At 45.1% G+C, this 22,741-nt stretch overlaps 1 protein-coding gene across 1 annotated transcript in view; it reads right to left on the bottom strand.

Moving 5' to 3' along the window:
• LOC139206968 (protocadherin-1-like) overlaps nucleotides 1-22,741 on the bottom strand; it is a 177,747-nt gene that overhangs the window by 68,865 nt on the left and 86,141 nt on the right. Inside the window, exon 4 of the mRNA XM_070836588.1 lies at nucleotides 21,676-21,895. Coding sequence (XP_070692689.1) covers nucleotides 21,676-21,895 — 220 coding nt within the window. The remainder of the gene's footprint in view (nucleotides 1-21,675; nucleotides 21,896-22,741) is intronic.

Genomic DNA, 22,741 nt, shown 5'->3' with positions numbered 1-22,741 from the left:
GGCCTAATGCTATTGTCTGTCAAATCTGCTTAGGGCTCCAGGGGAGCGGCAGGGATCTGGCTGCTGTTGTGTGGGTGGACGAACAGATCATCTGCTGCGGATGACGGCTTAATCCAATCATAGCGAGCGGATCACAGGAAGCCGATTCACCGTATAGCCGGCGGACGGAGGGCCGGCCTCGCCAAGCCGACCTGGACCTGCCTGTGTGTGTGTGTGTGTGTGGATTCAACAGGACGCCTCATCAGCGAGGCTCACGGCGTCTATTTATGGACGCCTGTGATGATGACAGAGCGACTCAAAAGCATTTCACACTTTAGCAAACATCCATTACAGGACAATTACAGCATTCCACTTCCCATCCAGTAGCCTACACGTCCCCTCGCTTTAATGTTATTCCTGACAGTCTCCACATGCTTGCAGCATGATTAAAGATATTTTTAAATCAGTTCAGTCCAAAACCTCTCAGGCTCATTCAGTCCAATTCGGCTGCAAACAACAGAGAGAACAACAGGACGCTTGTGATTCAGTCGGTGAAGTAAAACCCTCACGGTGGAGCAGAAGAAATCAGGCCGCACAGGTTTTTGTCTCTCTTCCTGCTTTTCACTCTTTTCAATCTGACAAAGTAATAAAATCTAAAATAAATCACTCAGGTGATGGAAAAAGAAGGAAAGGAAATGTTTCTCAGGTAAAGGTGTTATACAGAACAAACAGTCTCTACTTCATCAGACTTCTGAGCTTTTTCTAAATCAGCCCGTCAGTTTTTAGATTTCCTCCCTAACAGGCGGCGACTGGTTCGTCTCTGTGGAAACCAGGAGTCCATTTTACCAACACGAGCTCATTTCCACTCCTTTACTCTGACAAATACACACATTCATTCATCTGCAGACTGATGCATATAGTTTGTAAAAACTATATACATTTCAGAAGCGTCAGATCACAGTGGACGTCGTGTCCTGTGTCACTGTCACTGTCACATGATAAAGCAGCTAGAAATGTGACGATAACCTGACAGACTGCAGTGGTGGTGTTCTGTAACTCTCTTATTGTTTAAAAAACATCTCATTAAAAGGCCCAAACTACCAATGATGTGTGATACTTGATACTGATATGACTTTTTTAACCAATCTGTGGCTCTCAGCTCCAGAGAGGAGCCTGGACAGACGGAAAAACAGCTCCGAAATAAAGAGTAGATCATTCAGCATTTTCCTGCAGCAGCTTTTATCAACACCACTGTGACAGGAGGAAATGGTGTATTTGTTAGGGTTAGGGTTTTCAGTGGCAGATGAATCCACATTCTGGCAGCAGAGCAACACTCAAATCTCCGTTTGACCAGGACGGGCCTTAAATGAGCCGTTTCTGGATGGCAGTCTGGAATGGCAGGATAAACCGAACTCCATCTGTGTTGGTGCAAGGCTCTCCGGCTAACAGCAGCTAAGATATTTCCATGGTTTCATATGGGAATTATGCAACGTGCATCCTGACCTTTGACCTCTGCCAGACTGGAGTGAATGAGACGAGTGAATCGGCAGAGAAGACGAGGAGAGAGACGAAGAGGAAGAAGCCGACTGAATGCTTCAAAAAAACATATGAACACACAAACACACAGCGGAGTGGAGGCCATGCGAGCCGCTCTGAAGTGAAAGCAGAAATCAATACAACACAGAAACATTTCACAATCCAATATCCAACCGCTTCAAAACGGAGGAGGAGGAGGAGGAGGAGGAGGAAGAGTGAGAGGAAAAAGGGGGAAGAGGTGGACGATTCTATCACACAGCAGAGCGAGGTGATAAACACGGAGTTCAAATGAACAAACGGTCGTGGAAAAGCAGCCGGTTTGTGTTTGTGATGTGATGCTGGTGCTGATGAGAGGTGTGGAGCACCTGGGCAGGTAGAGCTCACACACACACACACACACACACACACACACACAGAGCCGCCATTTTGAATACCCATAATCCCACCTGCTGCAGATTATCAGTCAAAAATATATATTTCTCATTGCACCTCCTCGTAGAAACCCGGTTGTGATTGGTCACTTCAGCCGATCTGTTGTTTCTGTGCAGCAGCCTGTTGCTATGGACACGTTTCTGAAGCCATGAAATCATTTGTAAATCAATATCTGTGCCAAAGTATTGATTTGTTGAGCAGGGAGCTGCGTAATAAACAGGATAACATCACCGCCCCATCTGCTCGCTGTACATTATCTGTGAGAGATGAAACACTAACACGAGAAGTTAATAAAGAGGAAGATCAGGACGAGTTCACGGAAAAAAGCTTCAGGTTTGACAAATGATGGAAGTGAATGAATCCACTGCCAGAGTTTTTATTTTCCTCATGTCCAACTCCTCGCTCGTGTCTTTTCTCGGCAGCGGTGGGCCCAAATTAAAAATTACATTCGTCTTTCTTGTCTCAGTCTTCCCTTCTTTGTCTTGTCTTCCCGTGTCTTTCTTCCTCTGCTGCAGCAGGCCGTAAGCTGCTTGTAGCACAAATCACATTTTAATTAGCTCGATCCCGGCTAACGACCTCCTCCTCCAGGATTACCTGCCAGCGCCGTCTAATCCCTCCGTCCTCCTCATCCTCCTCCTCCCTCCTCCTCCTCCTCTGACCTCCTCCATCCTTCCTTCCTTCCTCAGTTTCATCAAGTGTTAATTCTAAATGCACGTATTCGTTCTTCCCCCCCCCCCGTGCCGCTGTGATGTTTGACATTCTGCATACATCCACAGACTTTTATCGGTCTTCACACCCCACATATTTCATATCTTTTGTGTGTTTTCATATCGTTTGCTGTTTTCCTCCCATTTGCTCGGCTGCTGCTTCTTGTCACATTCTAATAAAGCTGCTGTGTGTTTTTTCCATTTCGTTTTTCCCACTTTTTCATCAACATATTTCCTCATAACGCATCAGGCCGCAATGAGTTTCACACCCTCATCTCTTTTATTGTTATTCACGCTCTGCGGTCTTTTTCTTTTCGGCGTCTCCTTGCTGTTGGCTGCAGTTACGGAGCGGCCGTGATGTTCGGGAGGGAAGGGGGGGGGGGGCTTTCATAGATTTGGTGGAAAATGATGCAGAGACTATTTCAGCAGCCTGAACTGGTCTTTGAAGAAAAAGTAGAAAGTCTTTCACAAACATCTACAAACTTCACATTTCACTTCACTATTTCTGTTCCACACACGTCATCTCCTCAGCTGAAACAAAACTCCTCGGACTGAAGAAGTCCAGATTGTCTCAATGTTGGTTTTCGAAAGTCTGGACGGCAAAAGAAAGGAGGTGATTTCTATAGAAACGCCACAGTTAGGACACTCAGGCTGCTCTAATTGGATTTCAAACGGTCTTTTCTGTCAGCAGTACGACGAGGCCTTTATCGTCACCATGGAGGCCGTGCAGGTTCAGCTGTAGACAAACATGGATATAATCTGCTGAGTTGGTTGTGAGCTGATATTCATATTTTTGGTTGTTTTTATCTTTTAGTTCAGGTCTTTACTCTTTGCCTGATGTTGTTTATTGTCTAATAAACCAAATCAAATCAAATCTGATCTGACTGAAGCCTCCGAAGGGCTTTAAACTTAAATTACAAGGCTCCTTTTCCGACATGATGTCTGAAATGAGTTCATTAAACATGATTGAGATGTCAGCAGCACACGAGCTCGGCTTAAACATCGACATTTCGCCGTGTCTTGACTTCATCTCCTCCGTGAGTGTTTCAGTTCCTGAATCCTGACACGTGGACCGCTGGTTAAAAGAAAATACTGAGACCCGTGAAACACAACGAGTATAAACCATGAGCCACGAGAATCAAAAGAAGCAACGTTAGCTTGATATTCATCTGTGTTCTTGATGAATAAAACATCAGTGAGGACGAGATGTTCTCCAACATGTGGACTCGCTTATTTCTGAATGTTTGATGTTTCTTCTGAGAAAAGTCCACCAAGTCTGGACGCTGATCTTTGGAAACGTTGGTGGAGATGTAGATGAAGTTCTGGACAGAGGAGCTGAAGGATGGAGGCTCCGGGGGGTCGCTTGTTGTTTTGACGTTGCCATGAAGAGGAGGCTCCTGCTCCTCCTCCTCCTCCTGTTGTGCTGGACAGCCTTATTAACTTAGGAGGGATCGCTTCGTTAATACCTCACAAATAAGTGGATTAGCAGGGGGTCACCGTGGATTAGCCATCAGTTTTTGTTCATCTGACGTCTCCCCTCCTGGAAAACCCCATAATCTCGTCTAAATCCTGTAAGACGAAGGCTCGGGGCCAAACGGGGCCCAGACGTCATCCCGCTGCCGACTTCCTGGACCGAGAAGTGGGCGGGGCTCAAAGGAAGAGGTCTTTATTCTGACCCGTTTACCTCCATCGCTCCTCTTTGCTCTTCCTCTTCCTCTTCCTCCTCCTCCTCCTCCTCCTCCTCCTCCTCCTCCTCCTCCTCCGTCCGCTCTTTGTCTGCTCTCTTTCTCCTCACAATACCGCAGTAACATCAAAGCTTGTGTTGCCGTGACAACAGCCACGACTGAACCCAATCCAGACCTCCGTCCCCGTCTCCATTCACACTAATTGGCTGGATGCCCCCCCCCGACCCCCCCCCATCTGCATGTCACCTCTGAGCTCCAGGTGCATTGTGGGAAATCAGAAATCACCCTTTGAAACGAAACTTCTCATATGTACTGTAGTACTTTTACTGTAGTACTTTTTACATTTACTGTAGTACTTTTACTGTAGTACTTTTACTGTAGTACTTTTACTGTAGTACTTTTTACATTTACTGTAGTACTTTTACTGTAGTACTTTTTACATTTTATTGTTGACTTTTTGACACACGTGTCGCAGTCACGTGTGTTTTAGTGTCTTTGTTTGTTTTCCTCAGTTCTTTGTTACTATGTGATGTAATTGTATATGTTGACTTCTTCTTCTTCTTCTAAGTACTGTCGTCCTCCCATTAAATCAAATACTTTATTAACTTCTCGTAACTTGTATTCCAGTTAATTTATACCTGTCTTTATTCTATTTTAGTTGGTTTTATTCTCCATGATCTCGGTTTCTTTTTGCACTTTGAGTTGCCCTCTAAACTCCACGTTCAGCTCAGTACTTGAGTAAAAGTACTCTGCAGTACTTCCTGCCGCTCTGCAGCAGCACTCTGAGCTAACTGCTAATTCAGAGCGAGCGGAAGCGTTCGTCAATCAGCGGCGTGTCGAGCAACAGGTCAGGAAATGCTCGGCCACGTTCCGGCTTCATCGTTAATGAGGAACAATATCGGTTTAGGGTCCGCTCTGTGATTCGCCGCTAAGCTGCTCATTAATTACTGAGAGCATTAATCTGCAGGGCTTAATGGGCGATCAGGGGGCCGGAACGTGGAGCAGCAGCATGTGACCGGCACACACCTTAAGCCTCCGCTAATCCATCAGCCCGCCGCCGCCACCGCCCACGCCAACAGGAAGTTGGAACATTAAACGTCTGGATGACGGACAGTGGCCGAAACAGAGTACATTTACTGCATTTACTGTAGTACTAATCACATTTACTGTAGTACTTCTAATGTTTTCTTACATTTACTGACGTACTTTTTACTTTTACTGCAGTACTTCTAACTTTTACTGCAGTGTTCCTTATGTTTACTGCAGTACTTTTTACTTTTACTGCTCACACTTACTTCAGTTAATACTACGTCTCATAGTATAAATACATAGATGTTAAATATTATCCGTCATTTACTGCCTCTGATTTTAATGTTTGGTTGTTTGTCTTAAAAAGCCTCCTGTGGTTTTATTCTTCTCTTCTCAAATCAAGAACTAATTAACTAATGTTCATGTATTTGTACGTCATGTGCCAATATTTCCATCTTCTGTTGTTCCTTCACATTTATCTGACAGTCGGCTTCTAAAATAACACACACCAACTTCTCTGAACATTCGGTAATAAACACAGATGATCAAAATTCAGACTAAAAACTACAGTCAAATATTTGGTGGTAAATTTTGTACTTTTGTTTTGTAGTTTCAGTCATTGATTCCACAAAAAAGGCAAAAAAAAAAGCTAATTGAGCAACTTGAAATATGATTTAGTTCCAGGAAGCTACAGGTGCTCGTTCAGTGAACAGTAGACGGTGTTTTCTAACCAGTCCAGGCTTCAACACCACATTCACATTCACCTGTTCACCAGGAGGAAACACACACACACACCAAAGGTAAGCAGGAGCAGGTTCACTTTCCAAGGACACTTCGGGGATCAAACCGCCGATCCTCCAATTGGTGGGCGACCCCCGGTACGTTTGGCTTGGTGCGGTAACGCTGACATTTTGACGGAGAGTTCAGAGAGTTCCCTTTGAGGGAGGATCAGGAGATCACGACTGTGACCTTCAGCTGCAGCAGCTACTTCACTCTGAGTACGTCATGAAAGGCTCTTTTACATCTGAATACTGCACATAATGCTGCGCTGTCTCTCTCTCTCAGGTGCTCAGGTGGAGCCTTATTACCAGCTGGAGTGTTTCCACATGGAGGTGCAGCAGCTTTTACCTGAGTGAAGAATCTGGATTTCACAGAGAAATCTCACCTCTTTTAGGATGCATTTTATTTTGAAAGGTGACGTAAATAGTTAATTGTTGTCCCTGCGTGTGTGTGTGTGTGTGTGTGTGTGTGTGTGTGAGGTACCTTGGCATTGACGACTAACCCCCCCACACCCCTGCCTGTCTCCCTGTTTCCATGGTGATCCATCCCCACTGAGGGTCACAGCAGGACATCAGAAAAACAAAGTTGGACACACTGGGGAGCCTGCTGAGTGTGTGTGTGTGTGTGTGTGTGTGTGTGTGTGTGTGTGTGTGTGTGTGTGTGTGCGTGTGTTTACCTGATGTAAACTCTCCCCCATTAACACACTGACATCACCTCTCACACACGCAACTCCAGCCTGCCTCCGTTCATTAGTTCCCATGATGCAACACTCACCTAGCAACCAGACCTGTGGCTAACTCCCCCGCTGCTCCAGCACTCTCATTGGACAGGTTCCCGGGGGTCACGGCCCCGCGCCGCCCCACCCCCGCGGTTCGGCCATCTGTCCTGGAGACGCCACCTCGACGCAGGCGGAGCCCACCGGGAACAGCTGCCGGTGCTAACGGGGGCGGCTAACCGGAGCCAAGGCCCGACGGGAAGCGGCTTTGGACGAGCCACTTTTAGCTCGCTCTGCGCTGAAGCAGGCGGCCGCATCCTGCTCAGAGCGGACGGTCGAGAGGTGACTTTGATCTTTGGGATAATCCCACACGGGTCAACCTTTGACGAGATGTCACTGCTGATTCTTATTATGATTAATTGATGAAGTCAAGATGACGAGAGAGAAAAAAAAAGAGGCAAATTTAAAGAAACGATGCAGCAGAGAACTTTGAACATCGGCGCGTCGACGCTCGGAGGTCTTTCCACCGAGATGAGGCGACAGTTCGGATGATTTATGAGAGCCACGGCGAGGCCGCCTCCACGGCGACCGGCGAGTCTGGGGGAATTAAAGAACGGCTAACTTGGCGGCCGAAGCTCAGCGAGGGGGCTGATGTGACCAGACTTAAGCCAGGTCTCTTGTAGGTTGAAATAAAGTCGTTCAAAGGAAAAGGAAGCAAAGAACAGAAAGGCCTGACCACCACTGGATGGGGGCAGTGGGGGGAGCTAGTGGGGGAGACAGAGACGGAGGTCCCAGGTAGGCGGCGTCACGTGAGGAGGATCATACAAAGATCATACAGAGATCATACAGAGATCATACAGAGATCATACAGAGATCATACAGAGATCATACAACAATCAACGTGCTGCACAATGTCATAAAGTTCTATTCTGGCTGTATTCTTGAAGTCAAAGGTCAAAGCACCAAAACAAACCGAGCTTTAACAACAAGTGATGCTGACAGAAAGCTTCACCGTGAGCCACCTGAGAACTTAATTAGTTAATCATGTTCCTTTATTGATTGAGACTCGTCAAAGATGGCCGCTGTCTCCACCAGTCTACTGACTGCATGTCAATCTCAAAGGACAAGCAGGTCAATCACACAATCAGCTGCCTTCACGGATTATTGAGGAAATTGATTTGAGGAGGCTGAGATGGAGATCAATGGAGTAATACTACTGTTTAAGGTAGTATTACAGTTAGTTAAGGTAGTACCACAGTTAGTTATGGTAGTACTATAGCTGTTTAAGGTGGTACCACAGTTGGTTATGGTAGTACTATAGCTGTTTAAGGTGGTACTACAGTTGGTTATGGTAGTACCACAGTTGGTTATGGTAGTATCACAGTTGGTTATGGTAGTACCACAGTTGGTTAAGGTGGTACTACAGTTGGTTAAGGTGGTACCACAGTTGGTTATGGTAGTACCACAGTTGGTTATGGTGGTACTACAGTTGGTTATGGTAGTACCACAGTTGGTTAAGGTGGTACTACAGTTGGTTAAGGTGGTACCACAGTTGGTTATGGTAGTACCACAGTTGGTTATGGTGGTACTACAGTTGGTTATGGTAGTATCACAGTTGGTTAAGGTGGTACTACAGTTGGTTATGGTAGTACCACAGTTGGTTAAGGTGGTACTACAGTTGGTTAGGGTAGTACCACAGTTGGTTATGGTAGTACCACAGTTGGTTATGGTGGTACTACAGTTGGTTATGGTAGTACTACAGTTGGTTATGGTAGTACCACAGTTGGTTAAGGTGGTACTACAGTTGGTTATGGTAGTACCACAGTTGGTTAAGGTGGTACTACAGTTGGTTATGGTAGTACCACAGTTGGTTAAGGTGGTACTACAGTTGGTTAGGGTAGTACCACAGTTGGTTATGGTAGTACCACAGTTGGTTATGGTGGTACTACAGTTGGTTATGGTAGTACTACAGTTGGTTAAGGTAGTACCACAGTTGGTTAAGGTGGTACTACAGTTGGTTATGGTAGTACTACAGTTGGTTATGGTAGTACCACAGTTGGTTAAGGTAGTACTACAGTTGGTTATGATAGTACCACAGTTGGTTAAGGTAGTACTACAGTTGGTTATGGTAGTACCACAGTTGGTTAAGGTGGTACTACAGTTGGTTAAGGTAGTACTGTAGCTGTTTAAGGTGGTACTACAGATGGTTAAGGTGGTACCACAGTTGGTTATGGTAGTAACACAGTTGGTTATGGTAGTACTACAGTTGGTTAAGGTAGTACTACAGTTGGTTATGATAGTACCACAGTTGGTTAAGGTAGTACTACAGTTGGTTAAGGTAGTACTACAGTTGGTTATGGTAGTACCACAGTTGGTTAAGGTGGTACTACAGTTGGTTATGGTAGTACTACAGTTGGTTAGGGTAGTACCACAGTTGGTTATGGTGGTACTACAGTTGGTTATGGTAGTACTACAGTTGGTTATGGTAGTACCACAGTTGGTTAAGGTGGTACTACAGTTGGTTATGGTAGTACTACAGTTGGTTATGGTAGTACCACAGTTGGTTAAGGTGGTACTACAGTTGGTTATGGTAGTACTACAGTTGGTTATGGTAGTACCACAGTTGGTTATGGTAGTACTACAGTTGGTTGTGGTGGTACTGCAGCTGGTTAAGGTAGTACTGTAGCTGTTTAAGGTGGTACTACAGTTGGTTAAGGTGGTACTACAGTTGGTTATGGTAGTACTATAGCTGTTTAAGGCGGTACTACAGTTGGTTATGGTAGTACTATAGCTGTTTAAGGCGGTATTACAGTTGGGGGAGAAAGTGCTCTGGAGCATGGCTGGATGAAGCTGTTAAGGTGCCCCCGGGCAGAATATTTTGATAAAAAATGCTATCAGTCTGCTTCTGAAGTGCAGTGGAGCTGCTGGAGAGCATCTGGATGAGACATCACAGCGTGTACAAAACAACTACAGACCTAATTACTAAATATGAGAAACATCACCAATTAGTCAAAAACAGTTCCAGAGGACTGATAATGGATCAGTTTCATGTTCTCAGGGCTGAAATCTGAATCCATGCCTCTGTGTATTTTTGCTCCGCAGGAAGGGCTTTTATATTTCAAGAGCTTTTATATTTCGTGTCAATAACGAAAACTCTAGCTGACAGAAAAGACAGTTTGACAGTTTATTCAAGCTGCAGTTTAAGAGCCAAGAAACTCAACCTCTGAGGAGAATACAGAGCGGCTCGCCATGCTGAATATTCATGAGTATAGTTACACACATGGCTTCTAAAGCTGCCATTTGTTAAAGGTTTTATGTCAGCAAATAAACCGATAACTGAGGTAGAGACACTTGAGGAAGATGTGAACAGTTCACCTTCAGAAGACACAAGCCTATTATTCATTCAAAGCTCAGTATTCAACGTTATCTGGGAGATAAGGACGGAGTTATTATGTTGCTCATAAATATGGCTAAACTGGTGGAGGAGATATAAAGCAGTGGTCCTCCAGCCTCAGTATCCACACAGTTTACTCACAAACATAATGTGATGGTGTAAAGTGATCTCTTTTTATTTTATGAATGAACAGTTATGTACTTAATGGAGCTTTCAGGATAATATAAAACACATTCACACATTACCGACTACAGTTAAAACCCCTTCCTCTGAAGTGGAAATGATAACAAGTATCGGCATCAGCACAAACACCGTCACAATCAGCCGTAAAAATTACCCTCTGAACTTCCTCAAGGACCTAAAGAACCCTCATGTTCAGTCCTGTTTGAAAACGTCCCACCGACTGTTGGACTTATTTTGGAAACACCTCTTTAACCTTCTCTGTGACCTCGGTATGACCCCTGTGAAGCCCAGCGTAGCCTTTGAATCTTCCTCTGTGGCTCCAGAACCTTCTTCTTTTAGCCTGGAAACCACCTCAAACACCCCTGAACTCTCTAAATGACCTCCCTCGTGTTGGCATCTGTTTGACAAAGTGCTTTACAGAGGGGGGAAATGAAGGCAACAACATGGCTGCTTAAAAATAACCTCGCCCATTTGGCCTTGAACATAATCGCCACGTAGAACCTTTGCAGGAACCCTTAGTACCTCCTGAAAACCCTTAAACGTCAGCTGTAACACTGTGAAACCTTTAAGGGACCTTTTCCTTATTCCCTTAACCTCTATCGTGGCCCTTGTAACCATTTAAGAACCTCCTTAAGGATCTGGAGCTCCTCTTGAAAGAGCCCTTGAAACCTTCAAGTGACTTCATGAACTCTAAAACCTGCCCCTGGAACAAGCTGTCACTCACATCCACTGGCCAATAGAGTCTTACACCTGTCAGCGAAGGTCCCGCCCACCTGTGTCACCTCAACAACAAGCAAAACTTTTGGATTTGCATGAAAACATTATTCAACACAAATTCATTTCACTTGCATTTTGACTGCGGAGTGGAAAGTTTGATTACTACTAATTAAACGATCCAGTGCACAACATAAACGTCTTTATTTTACATCACACTGTGTCACACTAATGATTTGGTGCAAGCCTATTGGTCAAAAACAAGGAAGTGATGATCAACAGTAGGAGGAGGAGGATGGAGGGGAGTGAAGGAGATCTCTTATAACGACACTGAATCTTGTATTTCTGACTGAGACTGTGCAACAAGCCCCTCCTGCACCTCCCGTAATGTTGCCACAGCTCATAAACCAACACTGTGAGGTCCTTTAAAAGAATCCTGGAACTCAATGACCCCTGGAAGTTACTCAAGGAACTCTGGCAGTTCTGAGTTCCACAAAAAACACCAGTGGTTCAGTGTGGGTAGACACTCAGAACTATCTGTATCTCACTACAACACCAGCAAAATAATCCAATCATGGACCCACCACAGAGTGTGTGTGTGTGTGTGTGTGTGTGTGTGTGTGTGTGTGTGTGTGCTGCAGCCCTCAGCATCCTTGCTGTTGTACATCAGTCGAATGCTGGCCGAGCTCCGATTTACAGCTGCTGCCAAATACAAAAACACACACACACTCTCTCTCACACACAGACACACACACACACACACACACACACACACACACACACACACTCTCACACAAACACACCTCCTTCTATAGCGTACAGTGGCCACCACAGATAAGCTCAAAAAAACAACAGACCTGGAAAAATAAATCCACCTCCCTCTCTCTCCCTCCCTGGGGACGAGAGAGGGCATCCAAAGAACGCCGACTGTTACTATAAAGCTTCTTGACATCACACACACACACACACACACACACACACACACACACACACACACACACACACACACACACACACACACTCAGCAATACAAATAATAAACAGAGAGGGAGGTATGGTTCCACAGGGAGGAATCACCTCTTCTATCGCTCCACACACTCCTTTTATCTACTGGCTAATGAGGAGCAGATACACACACACACAAACTTAAGAGCCTACAAACACACTCACACACACACACACACACACACACACACACAATCCAAAAGCTGCATACATACTCACACGTCCTCAGGACTTTGGTTTCGTCAGACCGTCTCTCAGCGAGCGTCCCACTTCCAAAACTATGGACCACTGCTTACATCATTATGTAATGCTGTGATGCTGTGTGTGTGTGTGTGTGTGTGTGTGTGTGTGTGTTAGTGTGTGTTTGTGTGTGTATGTGTTGTTCAGCCCAGAAAGGCTTTGAACACTTAGCCTCTTTCCTCAGCATGAAGTGCTGTAACACTGCAGGCTCTAATGAGTGTGTGCATGTACGGAGAGTGTGTGTGTGTGTGTGTGTGTGTGTGAGTGTGTGTGTGTGTGTGTGTGTGTGTGTCCAGCACATGCATCCCTCCATGATTAGTCCGTAAATGGAGTTTGTGCTAGCTAAGCAGTAGCTAAAGTGGGAGCTGAGCTGCTGTGTGTTGATGCTGTGAACACACACTGGGGGTCAGACACATCTGGAACATCTGACTTTATCTTTATGGTCCCATCAAACCTCCTCAGTGACTCCTGTTACCTCCTCAGGAGCCCTTTATGGCAACCTGAACCTCAACGAGTCCACTTAACCCTCGCACCTCTTAAAAGACCTCTGGAACCTCCCAACTGACCCCAAGGACCTAAAGGACCAGTGAATCCTCGTCAGTTAGTTGTGAAATAAATGCCACATGCTACCCCTCAAAAACCCTGAAACCACCCCACAGACTCTAAGAACCTCCTTGGTGAACCTCTTCTAAAAAACCCTGGAACTTCCGTCAAAGACTCATTTGACTAAAATCACCTCTGAAACCTTCTTGGTGACCAGTGGAACCAACTAACCAACTGGAACCCTCTCGGTTACCAGTCAGACCTCCATAGAATGACCCTGACTAGAACCATCTCAATGAGTCAAAGAATCCCCTTAATCCTCAGAGATGCAAACAATCTCTTCTGGGACCTTCTCAAATACTCCTTGACCCTCACCAGTGATCTTTGGAGGATTCTTGAGGAGACATGGAGGAACAGGACCTCTGTGGGAACACCTGAGACCACATTTGAAGCTATAAAGCTCCTTCTGTGACCTCTGGGAGATCCTGAGTGCTGATTAAACCCCGGTATGGATCCCTGAGACCTTCTGTGCACCCTGGACGTCCTCAACAACTCTCTCAACCTTATCGATGACCTACTCTGTTACCCCTGTGGCGCCATGAAACCCCAGTGACTCCAAGATCCGGCTCACTGAACCCTTGTACCTCCTCAAGGACTCTAAAACCCCTTTTCGACACCATCAACCCTCAATGACCAGTGGAAACCTCTCAGTGAGCCCTGAAACCTCCTTAATGACCACCTGGACCTTCTCTTGGACTCCTAGATCCTGCTCACTGAACACTGGTACCTCCTCAAGGACTCCTCCTCCTTCATCAACTTATATTTGAGACCCCCGACACTCAATGACCCCTGGAAACATCTCAACGGACCCTGACACTTCCGAACTGACACATGGACTTCCTCGCTGACTCTGAGAACCTCCTTCACCACTTGGACCTTCCCATGGAACCCTGGAAACCTCTCAGTGATTTCAAAAACTTAAATTTCACTCCTTAAACTCCTACAAACCCCCAAACCAAACCTCAGGGACAAAGAACATACCACTTTTACTTTGAGGTACCTCCTCCTGAGGTAACCTCCTCACGGGTTCCTTTTCCACACAATCAACCTCTTAATGAACCCTGAAACCTCTCTAATGACTCGGACCTCCTCAAGGAACCCTGTAGCCCTCTAAGTGACTCCTGAAATGACCCCTCAACCCTTAAAACATCTGGAACCTGTCAAGAAACCTGCTCGGTGGCCGTTTTGGAGCCCTAATTCATGCACTGGTATCTTTTATGTCATTACAGTTGATCCAGTATCTGTTTCAGTGAGCTCAGAGCCTCATTAATATTGAACACCAGGAGTTTATTTTTGCTGGAGAGCTGCTGAACGCTGAGTCCTGCTGGAAATCCTCGAATCTGTGGACATAAAGGCTTCACGCGCTCCAGAAAAAAACCCTAAAAGTAATGTGTGTTTCCTGAGAATGTAGTTCAGTCCCGGGAGCTTCTGACAGGCTGGGGGAGAACTGCTGGCCCCCATCATCACCCACCAGAGAGGAGGAAGAGGAGGAGGAGTGAGGATCCCCGAGGAGGAGGAAGAGGAGGAAGAGGAGGAGCGGAGGCCTCCTGCAGGAGACAGATGGAGGCGATGCGCTTCACTGAGGAGAACACACAACCTCCTCTTCCTCCTCCTCCTCCTCCTCCTCCTCTTCTTCCTCCTTTCTTTCCCTCTCTCCATCTTTGAAGTGAAAGTAAAAGAATCTCATCAATTTCACATCAAAGGAAAACGAGGCTTCACTCCATGTCCTCATTTTTTACTCTTCTTTTCTGTTTCTTTTCAAAATTTGGCTTCTAGTCTTTTTCACTGATTTACACACACAACCGGCTGACTCCACTTTCTGTTGTCGTTAAACACCCTCAACCTTAAATCTGGATCACCTGGATCCTGAGCTCACCTGGATCACCTGGATCCTGATCACACCTGGATCACCTGGATCCTGATCACACCTGGATCACCTGGATCCTGATTTCACCTGGATCACCTGGATCCTGATCTCACCTGGATCACCTGGATCCTGATCACACCTGGATCACCTGGATCCTGATCACACCTGTATCACCTGGATCCTGATCTCACCCGGACACGTTTATTAGTGCCAAAAAAAAAGACCTGCTGGCAGAACTGACGAAGGCAGCTGGAGACGATACAGGTGTGAACAGAATGGACGCAGGTGTGAGTGGTGATATAACAGATACAGGTGTGTGAATGGTGATGTGATAGACAGGTGTGAACAGCAATATGATACACACAGGTGTGAACATTGATAGACACAGGTGAGAATGGCAAGATAATAGATTGTAGTAGATGTGTAATAAAGCCAGGTGTGAACGGTGATAGGCAGATAAAAGGCAGGTGTTAGATAGACATAGGTGTGAACACTGATATCACAGGTATGAATGGTGTTATCATACACACAGGTGTGAACATTGATATGATGGGCACAGGTGTGAACGGTGATGTCACAGGCACAGTTCATATCCCCAAAAACACATTTTAAATCAAAGTGTTAAAGGACCGAACCCTTCAGACCAGAACACGCCTGTAACATACGTGACGAGGCGACGGGATGATCTCTGCCCAGCAGGTCACACCTGTTATAACACACGTGTTGTGTGTTATAACAGGCGTGACCTGTTATAACACACAACACGTGTGTGAACAGTCTGACTGCAGCTGCTGACGTCATCGAGCACTTTCTGTGTTTTTACAGTTTTATCTGCAAATCAAACTGGTGGCTGATTAAGAGCCGAGATAGAAAACCTCAGTGATGCTCTGCCTCTCGTTAGCGTGTGTGTGTGTGTGTGTGTGTGTGTGTGTTAGCGTGTGTGTGTTAGCGTGTGTGTGTGTGTTAGCATGTGTGTGTGTGTGTGTGTTGTGCAGCGATTAGTACAGCTCTCAGACTGATGCAATCAGCAGATAAAGAGGTTGAGGGTGTGTGTGTGTGTGTGTGTACCCATATACAGTATGTTTGCATGTGGTTTTTATCTAGGGAGATGAGCACGCACACACACACACACACACACACACACACACACACACACACACTCCATAAATCAGCTTGTTATCCAGCCCCATCAGTGTCAGGCAGCGGATTCCTTTCTCTCTCTCTCTCTCTTTCTCTCTCTCTCTCTCTCTATACATCATGTCTGTCTCTCTCCCATTTCTTACCTTCCTCTTCACATCCTCCTCTCACTCCACACACACACACACACACACACACACACACACACACACACAGACAATCAAATCCCACAAACTACTCCCCCTCCCTCCCTCCCTCCCTCCCTCTCTGCTGTTCTTCGCTCTCCGTTTGGTTTTTTAGGCTCTTTCCATCCGTCCATCCCAAACAGGAAGTGGGTGCATTAGCGAGTGAAGACGGGCTGATGGAATTAACGTCCATTAACTGACCATTTACAGGACAGAGAGCAGGAGGAGAGAGGGAGGAGGAGCAGATAGGGATCTGACCACATCGAGCTTCGTCTCTGCAGAACAAACCACAGAAAACATGTTTGTGTCGTCTGTGTGTGTGGGTGTGTGTGTGTGGGGGGGGCAGACAGACGGACACCAGAGCCGAGCGCGACACCCCTGAAACACGCTGGTGTTTACAGGTTAAAGCTCAGGTTAATTACTGCCAACGAACTGTGTGAGAACAACAGTGTGCAACAGTTTAACATAAAAAAAACTCACTGTAGTTTTTATTCAACATCAATGAGAAAGGAGCAAGTACAGCAATTGATGGGGACTATTTTCAGTGGCGGATTAATCCACATTTGCTTTGTAGAGAGTGTTTCCAGCATTGTGCATTGCTTAGGTTGTACAGCAGCCTGCAAGCTGTGGTGTAAAGGCCATTTATCTTCTTTTATTATTATTATCATATAGATAAAATCAAATCTATTCCTCTTTCTCATGAAATCTTATCAAAATGTGCCTAAAACACATTAAAGGAAGTGAGATTAGCTGCTGAGAGTAACTGAATGTGCACGCTGTGTTCCAGCTCAACCTCAAACAAACCGCTGAGCTTTTATTTTGAAATTAAAGACGTTTTAACGACCTCCAGGACCTCCACACCTCTCCGGTCAACCTGGATCAACCCGTGGTCATCAGCTTTGTTTATATTTTCTCTAAACCGATCGCAGTCGTCCTCTGGGTGGCGTCGAGCCCAGGATGCAGCGACGGTGCCCTTCAAAATAGTGTTTGAGCGTTTGCAAGCAGGGAGGCGTTAAAACTGCGTAAAACATGTCGAAGATACCTGACAGAGACTTAAAATTAATTAAAACAACATATACAACATTGTATTTGAAAATACAACTATTTCCTGCTCCAACATCGTAGATTTGAAGTTTTAAAGCGACCGTCGACTGACTGAGCGAACTGCTCTATAAAACATTTTATAAATACAGTGGAGGAAGTGAATCTCTTCAACTTTATCAGCCACCAACTGAACAAAACACCAAAAGCTTAACTGTTAACCTGCTGCAGTTTGTTTTGGGGGGGAAAATATCTCTTATTTGGAATTAAAAAACATTAAATAATGTATTTTTTTAATTATTTTAAATACAGAAATAGAAGTTCTTTATGTATTTGGTCACAAATTGCATCTCAGTTTTCTCTGTCCATCCAAATACACATTACAGAATACATATTCTGTGATTAAACACACATTTTAAATGCATTTATCCAAAATACTGAACCTGTTTTCAGCGTGTAGGCCACAGTGACACACAGACGAGCGGAGGAGGAGGAGAGTCCGACTGAAACGGTCGACTGATGGCAGGTTTTATATTACAGCCTACTTCCTGTCCGGCGGCCGCTGAGCCACCAGTCGAGCTCTTCCTCATGTTAAACACACTCGAACGTGACGAGGGATGATGATGAGCGGCTGCGGGCTGGTTCACAGCGTGAGGTGTCACGTTATGAGCATCCAGATTATATCTGGATTAGGTCCAGATTATCAGTACATACAGTATATATGTGGATAATCCACCTATAAAAGCAGGTGGAAAAGCAGCCAAGACGCATTAAGAGCAAACTGAAATGACTCAAGCGGCTTCAGCTGACGCCTCCTGGCCACGTGCTGTTTAAGTGCAAATGCATCCGTCTCCACAAATAGCAACAAAACCACTTCAGCCAGTCACATGACGCAGCCGTCGAGGATCCGACAACTTCCCCCTGGATGAATAAAGGACTATTTTATCCCCGAAGCAGCTTCATGATCACCGACATGGAGGCTGGTTAGATGGGATGGTTTGGTGCAGCTGCATTTAAAAGAAGGGAACCCAGAAACAGGGAGAGCGTTTGGAGGTGTGAACACAGGATATTACTTTTCGGATAAAGTTTTAAATTCAGGATTCAAATCTGACTGAGTGACGAAGTGCAGACACGTCTGATAAGGGCTCAGGGAAAATAAAGCAGCCGGTGTGGAGGAGCAGATAGAGAGTGTGTTTGGGGGAAGTCTGTTTGTTCCTGCAGCTCTTTATCAATCTGTCTGAAGCACTTGAGATCTGACTGATCACCGATCAGTCACACAGCTGAGTGATCAATACAGTCTGCAGCAGAGGAGCACACAAGGAAACAGCAACTGTAAGCTAACACGCCGAGCTTCATCGGCACCTCAAACCTGATTAGGGGGAATATATTCTGCCTGATTAAGCATTTAATGTTGAACTTCTTGATACACTTACAAAGCAGGCTAAAATCAATGGAATTTTGAATGGGGTTTGGTTGCGCGCGACACAGAGGGATGATCAACTCATAGCTAGAAAGAAAATGACAAAACAAATGTCATTTTTACAATGAACTGCAGGAAGCAGTGCTTGGCCTCTTGTACAAGAGCAATAAAGGTTTACGTTTTGAATCATCAAACAGAGAGAGAGTGAGAGAGTAAAGTGTTATCTGTGGTAGCGTGTTAATCCTCAGAAGACTAGCTGTAATCTGTTGACCTCTCTGCTGGTACCCCCCTCACACACACACACACACACACACACACACACACACACACACACACACTTCCTTGGGAAAATACCTGCAGCTAAAACATGTTTGACCATTAAAGTGGAAGATTGTACACCGCCAACATCCCCTCACGCTGCAACACACAACACAACCCTGACCTCATTCCACTGTGCAGAGCAGATACAGCCACTTACACACTCTCCTGCTCTCTATCGCTATCACACACACACACACACACACACACACACACACACAGGGTGGCAGTAGCCTGTGGGCGTGCGAGCAGCTGTGAATAATTGTGTTTACAGATGGCATACGTACGACCTGTGGGTTGAGAGAGAGAGAGAGAGAGAGAGAGAGAGAGAGAGAGACGTTCTTCTCGCCTCACAAAAGAAGACGAGGACGACATTTACCCTCACCTCTCTCTCTCTCTCTCTCTCTCTTTCTTTTTTTCTCCCTCTGCTTTCTATTTTTTGCCAGTTTCGGCTATTTCACCTCAGTTAGTTTAATTGGCAGAAGTGGTAACGAGGCGTTAACAGCCGACGAAGAACAATGAACGGTGACATAAGTAAAAAATGGCGGTGGCGTGTTTTGTAATCGGTGTCTAATGAATCATTTGGCTGCAGAAAGCAGGTAAATGGAGTTCTTTATTTATACCACAGAGACACTGAGCTGCAGGAATAAAACAATCACGGCTACTGTACATCATGATCTAATTCCTCCATTATAGACGTGAGACTGTGGGCGAACTACATGTGAGAATCAGAGGGTCCAGAGGGCCTCCATTATACAACACCACGGGATAAAAATAAAAGAAATGTCACTGAAAACATTTTGAAACGGACTCAGAAATGTGAGGACGTTTTCCTGCTGCTAATGTGTCTTTTTAATCTTTATACGTCTGCATAAAGGCTAAATAAGTTATATTTTATATAGTTGTGGCCTTTAAAGGTTCAAAGAAGGCTTTTAAAATATGCTGCAGTGGAGAAATATAATAATAATAATAATAATAATAATAATGATATATCCAGGCTTCACTACCTGAATTTAAAACCACCTTCATTATAAGAAAACACAGGGTTAACATACCTCCATCGTTCTTTAGATTGAAACAATATGCTGATATCAACACAGTGACGGGATGTGTTTAGTTCTTATCATATTTAATCCCAAATTAGATCATAATGTGTCTGAAATAAAGAAGGAAGTATGATTCAGAGTGTTCAGACAACAGCTAACAGCTAACGGCTAACAGCTAACAGTCCATCATCTCTCTTTGGTCCCCAAAAAATCTAAATATTGAAGCCAACAGGTGAGCATTGATAAAAACAATAAGCTAACTTTGTTTCCTGCTAATTCAGGTTTTGATTAAGTGGAGGGAAAGTAAAACTCTTTGTTAACCTCTTGTCTGTGAGATGTTAGCTAGTGCCAAAAAGGCTAACGCTAACATGGCAAACCGCTAATAATGACCCACATTCTGTCTGAAAAGTGAACATGTTAACGGCATAGCAATAACATGCTAGCACAAGTTACAGCTAATTAACCAAAGCTATTAAGTTAAAAGTCAGAATCAAACCGAGTATCATGAGAACAACACAGTTTCTGTAGCTAACGTTATGATACAACATGCTAACGAGATTTGCAGCTCGTTTGGTTCGTGCTAAACTGGTTTCACACACTTCAAAAGTAAAAAAAAGATGTTTAGTGTTGTGTGAAGCATCATTTGCACCTTTTTAGCAACATGTAATAATGCTGGTGAACGTTTTACTCCTCAGTTTTAATGTTTCTACGTCACAACAGGCAGAAGCTTAAGAGTCAGCATGCTAGCATAGAGCTAATATGTCTGTTTTCACACCTTCCAGATTTTCACCTGCTAGCTTAAAACAAAGCTATTACGCTAAAAGTCAGCATCAAAGTCGGCATCGTGGAAACAACACATGCTAGCAAGACTTGCAGCTCATTTGTTTCATGCTAAACTGGCTTCAAACACATCAAAAATAACATAAAAAAAACATTAAACAAACATTTGTGTAGCATCATTAGCATCATTTACACCTTCAAGCAACATGGAATAATGTCAGTGAAGTTTCACTCTGTAAGAGTCAACATGCTACGTCACATTAGCAACACGCTAACAAGACGTTCGTGCCGAAAACACTTCAGCGTGTGTGTGTTGTGTTTCGGCAGCCAGCAGAGTGTGTGTGGTGATGTAGCATCGTTAGCACGGGGTCGCACACCTGCTAACGGGCTATGACTGGAAGCTAACGGGTGCAGGCAGAGGGGGTGTGTTGTGTTAGCGCGCTCCCTGCTAGCCTCCCTCTGTGGATCTATAAGTGGAGCTGATGCAGGGCCGGGCTCGCTGTGATTTACATAATTGGGATGTTAATTCGTTGAGCCGTGGGAGTTGATTATGTTGCATATTGATTGTGTTGTTGCTGCTGTGAGGTCACACACCTCTTTAACGAAGGTATACACAGCGCAGGGAATTGTGGGAGTCTGATTAAAAATACAACGTTAACATTCCTGCTGACACGCCGCATTTTGACATTGTGTGTGTGTGTGTGTGTGTGTGTGTGTGTGTGTGTGTGTGATGAAAGCAGTGTTTGTGTGTGAAAGCCAGCAGTGTGTGTGTGTGTGTGTGTGTGTGTGTGTGTGTGTGCTGATGGATGGATGGATGGAGGAGGTTTGGGGGGAGGTGAAAAGAGGAGTAGAGGGAGGGGAAACTCCACCTGGTCTTACCGTTCTCCGGGTGCTCCATCTCGCCGATGCTGCCGTCGGGCGTGGTCCGCTCGTAGTGGTCCTCCGGCAGCGCCAGGGGCCCGATCCGCGGCCCCGACGACGACTTGGAGCTGGGCGTCTCCGACTCCTCCAGGCCGCTGTCGTAGTAGCTGTGCTGGGACGCGTCCTGCAGGTCCTGCGCCTGATTGGCCGTGGAGAAGGTCACTCGGCGGTGGGGGAGCTGTGATTGGCAGACAGAGGCAGGAAGAGGCGGGGTCTTAGCTTCGGTGACACTTTAAGTTAAATTTAACATACGAGACGGTTTTATTAGAAATCAGCTTCAGTTTGATCTGATGCAGATGAAACGGTTTAGATGATTAAAGACATCAAGGTGAAGCCGGACTGCAAAAATAACTTTAAAGGAGTCACTTAGACGCGCCGACGGGAACAATCACTCCCAAAAAACTTTCATTCCTTTGCACTCTGTTCTCAAACCACAGGGATCAGTCACGTTTCATCTCTTCTCATTCTACATTATCTCATTAAATCTCTTAGGTTTTATTTAAAAAAAACATTCAGACATCGTCGTCCATCTCTGACAGACACCTGAGCAGCAACAGCTCTCCTCAAAGTCACCAGACTCCATTGACAAAAACAGTCATTTTACCTCACAGAAGGAGCTGCTGGTCTGATGCTGCCTCCATAGGTTTGCTTCTGTTATTGTGTGACTTTGGTGTTTTAAAGGGTTCATTTAGGTGCAAGACAACATTAGTGTAACGTAAAATAACACAAACAAACGATGTGATGGAGGCAGCATTAGACCAGCAGCTCCTGTGTCCTGTTCTCTAAAATCCCTGTTTTAGTGAATGTAGTCTGGTGTGTGTGCTGTTTGTGGTTAAACCAAAAGGATCTTCCAGGTCTCTCTCTGTAGGGATCCTTTCCATGATGCTGTCACACACTTAGAATAACACTCTGCAAACAAACAAGCACTTTTAGTACCAACCAGAGGACTCTGGGTTAGAAACAGCTAAGTTACCCTTCAAGTTTGTCATTTCAACTATAGAAAATAAACTTAAAATGAGATACA

Source organism: Pempheris klunzingeri, chromosome 9 (genome assembly GCF_042242105.1).
Source record: "Pempheris klunzingeri isolate RE-2024b chromosome 9, fPemKlu1.hap1, whole genome shotgun sequence".
Classification (NCBI taxonomy): domain Eukaryota; kingdom Metazoa; phylum Chordata; class Actinopteri; order Acropomatiformes; family Pempheridae; genus Pempheris; species Pempheris klunzingeri.
The sequence above is the reverse complement of the archived record's forward strand: the minus strand, read 5'-3'. Positions and strand labels throughout refer to the sequence as shown.